General features: G+C 41.1%; 1 protein-coding gene across 1 annotated transcript; it reads right to left on the reverse strand.

Annotated features, from left to right (window-relative positions):
- Positions 1-4459: 4459 nt before the first annotated feature.
- LOC130274342 (uncharacterized) lies at positions 4460-5439 on the reverse strand. The gene is made up of 2 exons (XM_056522580.1): positions 5271-5439; positions 4460-5184 (listed from the first exon to the last, which is right to left on the reverse strand). Exons 1-2 carry the CDS (start codon positions 5393-5395, stop codon positions 4584-4586), a joined length of 726 nt encoding a protein of 241 aa, XP_056378555.1. The 5' UTR covers positions 5396-5439; the 3' UTR covers positions 4460-4583.
- Between the last annotated feature and the right edge of the window lie 3030 nt (positions 5440-8469).

The raw sequence follows: 8469 nt of genomic DNA on the forward strand, positions 1-8469 counted from the left end.
CCATAATATGGATTTTAGGTGGAAAATTGAAAGGGTTATGATTTTTAAAAGGTAAGGAGGAAAAAACTAAAGTGCAAAAACTGAAAAAAGCTGAGTCCTTAAGGGGTTAAAGGGGTACTCCAGTTTTTAAATCAACTGGTTCCAGAAAGTTAACTAGATTTGTAAATTACTTCTATTTAACCCCTTAAGGACCGGGGGTTTTTCCGTTTTTGCATTTTCGTTTTTTGCTCCTTGCCTTTAAAAAATCATAACTCTTTCAATTTTGCACCTAAAAATCCATATGATGGCTTATTTTTTGCACCACCAATTCTAATTTGTAATGACGTCAGTCATTGTGCCCAAAAATCTACGGTGAAACGGGAAAAAAAATCATTGTGAGACAAAATTGAAAAAAAAAACGCCATTTTGTAACTTTTGGGGGCTTCCGTTTCTACGTAGTACATTTTTCGGTAAAAATGACACCTTATCTTTATTCTGTAGGTCCATACGATTAAAATGATACCCTACTTATACAGGTTTGAATTTGTCGCACTTCTGGAAAAAATCATAACTTCATGCAGAAAAATTTATACGTTTAAAATTGTCATCTTCTGACCCCTATAACGTTTTTATTTTTCCGTGTATGGGGCGGTATGAGGGCTCATTTTTTGCGCCGTGATCTGAAGTTTTTAACGGTATCATTTTTGCATTGATAGGACTTATTGATCGCTTTTTATTCATTTTTTCATGATATAGAAAGTGACCAAAAATGCACTATTTTGGACTTTGGAATTTTTTTGCGCGCACGCCATTGACCGTGCGGTTTAATTAACGATATATTTTTATAATTCGGACATTTCCGCACGCGGCGATACCATTTATGTTTATTTTTATTTTTATTTACACTGTGTTTTTTCTTTTATGGGAAAAGGGGGGTGATTCAAACTTTTAATAGGGAAGGGGTTAAATGATGTTTATTCACTTTTTTTTTGCACTTTTTTTTTGCAGTGTTATAGGTCCCATAGGGACCTATAACACTGCACACACTGATCTTTTACATTGATCACTGGTTTCTCATAAGAAACCAGTGATCGATGATTCTGCCGCATGACTGCTCATGCCTGGATCTCAGGCACTGAGCAGTCATTCGGCGATCGGACAGCGAGGAGGCAGGTAGGGGCCCTCCCGCTGTCCTGTCAGCTGTTCGGGATGCCGCGATTTCACCGCGGCTATCCCGAACAGCCCACTGAGCTAGCCGGCATGGTTTCGGTTTCACTTTAGACGCGGCGTTCAACTTTGAACGCCGCGTCTAAAGGGTTAATAGCGCGCGGCACAGCGATCAATGCCGCGCGCTATTAGCCACGGGTCCCGGCCGTTGTTAGAGGCCGGGCCCGAACCGCTATGACGCGGGGCCACGCCGTGGCCCCGCGTTATAGATCGGGAGTGGACACATGACGTTCCAGTACGTCATGTGTCCTTAAGGGGTTAAAAAGCTTAATCCTTCCAGTACTTATCAGCTGCTGTATGCTCCAGAGGAAGTTCTTTTCTTTCTGGAGTTCTTTTCTGTCTGACCACAGTGCTCTCTGCGGACACCTCCATTTTAGAGCAGGAGCAAATACCCATAGCAAACCTCTCCTGCTCTGGATAGTTCCTGACATGGACAGAGGTGTCAGCAGAGAGCACTGTGGTCAGACAGAAAGAAAATTCAAAAAGAAAAGAACTTCCTCTGGAGCATGCAGCAGCTTATAGAAAAATGTTTTCCAGCGGAGTTCCCCTTTAAAGGAGTTCTGCAGTCTTCGACACTTCGATCGATGGGGCCCCCCGTGATCTCCCGTACAGGGACCCGACATGCCCCCTCCATACAGCTCTATGGGAGAGGCGGAGATGCACGAACACTGCATCTTTGCCTCTCCCATATAGAAACATGGAAGGGACGTGTCGGCCATGGCGTAATGCTGCGGCCAACACGCCTCCTGCACGGGAAAGCCACAACAAAGCTGGGGCCCTGTACAGGAGATTGCAGGGGGTCCCAGCATTCGGACCCCCGCAATCAGACACTAATCCCCTATCCTGCAGAAAGAAGATAAGTGTCTAGTGCTGCAGAGTTCCTTTAAAGAGGCACTGTCATTGTTAAAAACTTTTCATATATTGCAGGACTCATTATAATATGACATTTCCCAATATACACCTGTTAAAAAAAATTTGAATTTTCACCTGAAATTCAAGCTCAAAATAGCCACCACTAGGGGTCGCCTGTCTTTTAGCCAGACAGACTAGTCTAGATTTTACAGCATACTGGATACTGGCCGTAAAGCATACCAGTATCCAGTATAGGAGATTTCTATTGAGTGTATGCAAAACTACAGATTAAGGATGTGTGGACATGCTGGGAGCTGTAGTTTTACAAGAGCTGGAGGCAACACTGCTCTAACACAGTTATTTACAAACATTGCAGCTTCAGTTGTTACTAAACTAAACTACAACTCCCAGCATGCTGAAATAGTCAAAGCTTTCTCGGACTCCTGAATGACAAAGAAGTTGATCAGACATTCAGGAGTCTGTGAAAGATGAATAACACACATAGTGACAGCTATGCTGATTAGCATCCAGCTTTACTAGGAGAAGATAAAACAGATGTATTCATAAAAATGCTGTACTTTTATCTAAAAATCCTTGCACTAATTTTATAAAGATCTATTCTTATATTTATACATTTTATCCTGTTATGAATTCACCATAATGTCTTCTGATTACTGCAGGCAAACTCCAAGTATCTTCCTCTGACACATGACACAGCATAAAACCAGAGAGGAAAGGGTTACAGAGTAGAGAGTACTGATTGGCTGACTGCCCAGGCTTGCTCCTGTGAGGGAGACAGACTGACACGCCCCCTCCAGCCTGCACAATGAAAAAGTAACTCACCAGCAGATAAATGCTCATATCTCTGGATATATAGGTCCGAGACACATACAAATTATATGCACATGATCAGGATTGGGTCCAGAGTAACATATCACTTTTGTCCTTTTTTTTTTTTTTGCACTATGACAGGTACGCTTTAAGTTATACCTCTACTGGCAGGTTATGTCATAAGTCAAGATTGTAACCAGACAGCGAATAAGCAAAGACAACCACTGAAATCCTGTAAGTAGAAGAGTAAGCGAACAAGAAGTCAACAGTAGAATCTTAAAAAAAGAAAAAGAAAAAAAATCTATTGAAATTAGTTCTAAAGCCCCAAAAGTGACCAAGAGCAGCTGCTTGTGTACATAAAAATCAATAATCGTCTAAACTGGTTGTAATAAAAGCATAAAATTATTTGACTTAGAAGATAACAGAGTCATAATTACACAATATAATATATATGCAGTAACACTTAACCACCACAAGATGGCAATGGCACACAAACACTTGTGCAGAATAGAATCTAATCTATTGCTTGGATGATTTTATTGGGGTTAAGGTTATTCCTTATCTACAGGCTCGCTAGGAGATAGGTTGGGGGTCAGTTGCTGGTCTGATAGCAGGTAGTGTTGAGCAGCATAGGCCATATTCAAATTCGCGATATTTCGCGAATATATGGACGAATTTTCGTCATATATTCGCTAAATTCGCATATTCGTAATATTTGCGTTATATTTTCGCATATGCGAAAAGTAGCATAAACGAAAAGTCGCATGTGCGAAAATTACCATATGCGAAAAATTTGCATAAAGCGAAAATTTGCATATGCTAATTTTCCCATGTGCGAAAATTCGTACGCCAGTCTCACACAGTAGTATTGGAGCCTTCTTTATACCACACAAGCTGGAAGCAGAGAGGGGTGATCACTGTGATGTGTACTGTGAAAAAAAAAAAACAGTATTCGTAATTACGAATATATAGTGCTATATTGGCGAATATTCGCGAATATGCGATATTCGTGAATAATATTCGCATTGCGAATATTTGCGAGCAACACTAGTGTTGACCACCAGCCGACACGCCCCCTCAAAAAAAGCGCTATGGCAGAGCCAGAGATTGCCAAAGGCAGCGCTGCATCAGTCCCCCAAAACATTTGAGTTCCTGGATATAAATATCTATATTCAGGATGGCTGTTCGCATACTGCCACCTATTTTAAGGAGGTGGATGCAAACAGCTATCTCGACTTTAACAGTTGCCATCTTAAATAATGGAAGAAGAACATTCCATTTGGGCAAATGAAAATAATCCGAAGGAATTGTTCTTCCACACAGAAATTCCAGCAACAACTAGATAACCTGGAGGATCGTTTTAAACAAAAAGTGTATCCCAAACCCCTTATACAAGGAGCACGCCAGAGAGTGGACGAATTAGAACAAAGTGCTTGCTTGAAAAATAATAAACAGGGTAATGCAGAGGGGGGTTATAATGATGAATTTGATTCTGTTTTTCTACCTAGGTATTACACTTCACACACCGATATATATATATTTTTTTTTTTGTATAGGTAATATCCCCAGCTCATATTATTGTGCCATGATTACTGGCACCATATGTAGTCCCCCAGTTATTCTTCTTTAGTTTGTTTTTCCGTGTCCTGTGCAGTATTTCTACCAGAAGTCCACTTGATGGCCCCCGTGGTGGTCTACACCCCGAAGTCATCAATTTTTACTCTAAGAGAGAGTGTGCAGCAATTTCTGGAGACGGTCAACAATAACCTCTGCATGGTGGAATAATAGGTCACGATGTTTATCAGGATCAGTAGAAGCATCACCCACTCGATGATTATGATGGGGATTTCACGGATCTCGTCCCAGTCTTCATCATTATGGAATAATTCCTTTAATGTTTCATATCCAAAATAGAAAACTACACAGACAAAAGTCAGGCCACAGCAGGTGCATCTACTATGGTGGATGACTTTTTTTGCTCCTGGTAATTTATACATCTGGATGGACTGCCCAAGGTAGTATAAGGCTTCACATGTAATGGAAATTATCGTGCTGACAAAGTGTATCCTGGGATATTCTTCGGGGGACAATACATGCATGACAGCTGTACCAAAACAGGAGGCCCGCACAATGGCCAGCAGGATCCTCTGGATCAGGACCCGATGACCCCTGAACTCTTCAGTATGCATAACCATATACTTATAAATAAGAAAGGTTAGTACCAAAGTGCCAATGGACATCCCTATGAATCCAATTCTGAATAATATGCTTTCGGGAAAGAAATTTCCCATGTCACTGTGAAGGAAAAGAAACCAATGTTATTATAGATATTTCCTCACTCCCAACCCATGAAATAAGAATCATGTGCTTGTTTATCTTACCTGATGCTCATCAGTGGCGAGGCTGCATGGCCGAGGACGACCGTCATGATGTAGCTGGTGGCAAGCCAGGCCACACACCAAAACGCCAACAGGAGGGGGACGAACCCCAAACCTTTTAGCTCCATTTCAGACAAGTAGAAGAAGAAGACGCTAATCTCACTAATCTCACTGGAACAATCTACAGACTGAAGGCTCGGGCAGCTGTCAGTGGAATGTCAGGCCTCCAGCTGTCTATGACATCACATGTGACATGTCAGAATGACTGCTTGTTTCTTTGAGCTGCCATGATTTAGTATCTGCTATAGACAGAACCTGATGTTTTTACTATGGACCTTACAGACCTCAGAACCCAAGTAATTAGTGCAGGGGCTCCATTTTGATCATCTCATATTTCACATTATTTGAATTCCAGGGCTCAGATACATTTGCACCCTCTATAGCAGTGGTCTTCAAGCTGTGAACCCCCAACCGCTGCAGAACCACAACTCCCAGCATGCCCAGACAGCAACTACGCATAAGGAAATAGTCTAATTAAACTTTTCTTATATATAGAATCCCTGAAATCTCCGATCTCTCCTTTTATTGGTTTATGATCTGCATTACTTATTTGTAAAAAACAATGTTTCTGATTGTCTGCCACCCCATACTTATGGGCTATCTCTTCAAACGACTTTATTTGACCTAAAGCGTATAATTGATTTACATAAATAAGCCCCTTTTCATCCAAAAGAGTGAATCTTTAATTTTAAGGAATTCTTTAAGTGCTTTATTCGACCATAATGAAGTCAAGTCAAAACTCCATGTGAACATGTTCTTTCTTTGCGCGGAACAATTGCAGCGGCGCTGAAATTCCGCAGTGTGAACGGGTCTCGCGGAAACCCATTCACACTAATGTTAAGTTCACACCGCGGAATTCGGCTCGCGGAATTCCGCCCGTAGAATTCGGCTTGCGGAATTCCACCCGTGGAATTCTGCGGGAATTCCGTAGTTTGAACATACCCTCAGAGAGAAAAAATAGGACTACATTTTCCCTCCTTCTCATAATAGTCTGCAATTTTAGTGCTAAAAAGTACCTAAAAAAAAAGTGCCCAACCCCCATCGTGCTCAGCTAACGTTAAAGAAACATATTTCATTCTCGTGCTTTCCTGCCCCAAAGTAGTGAATTTAATAAAGAAATAAGAGCTTGGAACCATTTTTCTGATATCCATACAGTATAGAAACATAGAATGTGTCGGCAGATAAGAACCATTTGGCCCATCTAGTCTGCCCAATAATCTGAATCCTGTTAATAGTCCCTGGCCCGATCTTATATGAAGGATAGCCTTATGCCTATCCCATGCATGTTTAAACTCCTTCACTGTATTTGCAGAGACTAGTGTTGTTCACGAATATTCGCAATTCGAATTTTAATCGCGAATATAGCATATTCGCAAATTCGCGAATATTGCAAATATAGCACTATATATTCACAATTACGAATATTCGCTTTGTTTTGTGCATATGTGAAAATTTTTGCGCATATGCGCAAATTTGCGAATATTGAGCCCTCCCTTCATTAATGGTATAGAGAACTGTGACTAGTGCATCAACTCTGATTTTTTGCCCATTAAAACCAATAGGCTAATTGTGGTCTATGGGGATCTCACTGCATGTAAAATAAGCAGGACCATCTCGGCAGCACAGTGGGATGGGAGACCGTTACTGGTTCGAGTCCCAGGGTGGACAGAGTGTTACAGTGTTGTGGTTAAACTTTACTTTCCTGGAAAAGCTGTTGAGTTGCCCATAGCAACCAATCAGATTGCTTCTTTCATTTTTCAGAGGCTTTTTCAAAAATCAAAGAAGTGATCTGATTGGTTGCTATGGGCAACTCAGAAACTTTTCCTCTGGACAGGTTTTGATAAACCTCCCTCTATGGGGGAGATTCATCAAGACCAGTGTAGAGGAAGAGTTGTGCAGTTGCCCATACATAGCAACCAATCAGATTGCTTCTTTCATTTTTCACAATGCCTCTGCAAAATGAAAGAAGTGATCTGATTGGTTGCTATGGGCAACTCATCAGATTTTCCTGGAAAAGTTTCTGAGTTGCCCATAGCAACCACTCAGATTGCTTCCTTCATTTTTCAGAGGCCTTTTAAAAAATGAAAGAAGCAATCTGATTGGTTGCTATGGACAACTGCTCAACTCTTCCTCTACACTGGTTCTGATGAATCTCCCCCATAGAGGGAGATCTATCAAAACCTGTCCAGAGGAAAAGTTTCTGAGTTGCTCATAGCAACCAATCAGATTACTTCCTTCATTTTTCAGAGGCTTTTTCAAAAATGAAAGAAGCGATCTATAGTATCGTAATCCTTCCTGTACTTATTAGCTGCTGAATACTACAGAGGAAATTATTTTCTTTTTTGGAATGCTCTCTGATGACATCACAAGCACAGTGCTCTCTGCTGACGTTATTATAATAATAATAATAAGTCTTTATTTATTTATTTATTTATTTATTTATTGTTGTCCTTGGTGGGATTTGAACCCTCTCCAGCTCCACTATATCTTTCTTGTACACTGGTGCACAGTACTGTACACAGTATTCTATGTGAGGTCTGACTAGTGATTTTTACAGCGGTAGAATTATTTCCTTGTCTTCGGCATCTATGCACCTATTGATGCACCCCATGATTTTATTTGCCTTGGCAGCAGCTGCCCGACACTAGTCACTACAGCTAACTTTACTGTTACCTAAGACTCCTAAGTCCTTTTCCATGTCAGTCGTCCAAAGTGTTCTCCCATTTAATACATAATCCCAGCTCGGATTTTTCTTCCCCATGTGCATTACCTTACATTCATCAGTGTTGAACCTCATCTGCCACTTCCCTGCCCAAACCTCCAACCTATCCAGATCCATTTGTAACAGTGCACTGTCCTCTATAGTGTTTACCGCTTTACAGAGTTTGGTGTCATCTGCAAAGATTGCTACTTTACTATTCAACCCCTCTGCAAGGTCATTCATGAATATATTAAATAGGACAGGACCCAAGACGGACCTCTGTGATCCCCACTAGTAACAGTCACCCAATCAGAATAAGTACCATTAATCACCACCCTCTGTTTCCTATCACTGAGCCAGTTACTTACCCACTTGCACACATTCTCCCCCAGCCCAAACCTTCTCATTTTATGCACCAACCTTTAATGTGGAACCGTATCA

This window comes from Hyla sarda, chromosome 5, assembly GCF_029499605.1.
Source record: "Hyla sarda isolate aHylSar1 chromosome 5, aHylSar1.hap1, whole genome shotgun sequence".
Lineage (NCBI taxonomy): Eukaryota > Metazoa > Chordata > Amphibia > Anura > Hylidae > Hyla > Hyla sarda.

What these genes read in the sequence shown, in the direction of transcription:
- LOC130274342 (XM_056522580.1), bottom strand. Translation starts at nt 5,395, where the DNA reads ATGGAGCTAAAAGGTTTGGGGTTCGTCCCCCTCCTGTTGGCGTTTTGG. An exon ending in TCGCCACTGATGAGCATCAG is followed by an intron (nt 5,185 to 5,270) that starts GTAAGATAAACA and finishes TTTCCTTCACAG; the next exon opens with TGACATGGGAAATTTCTTTC.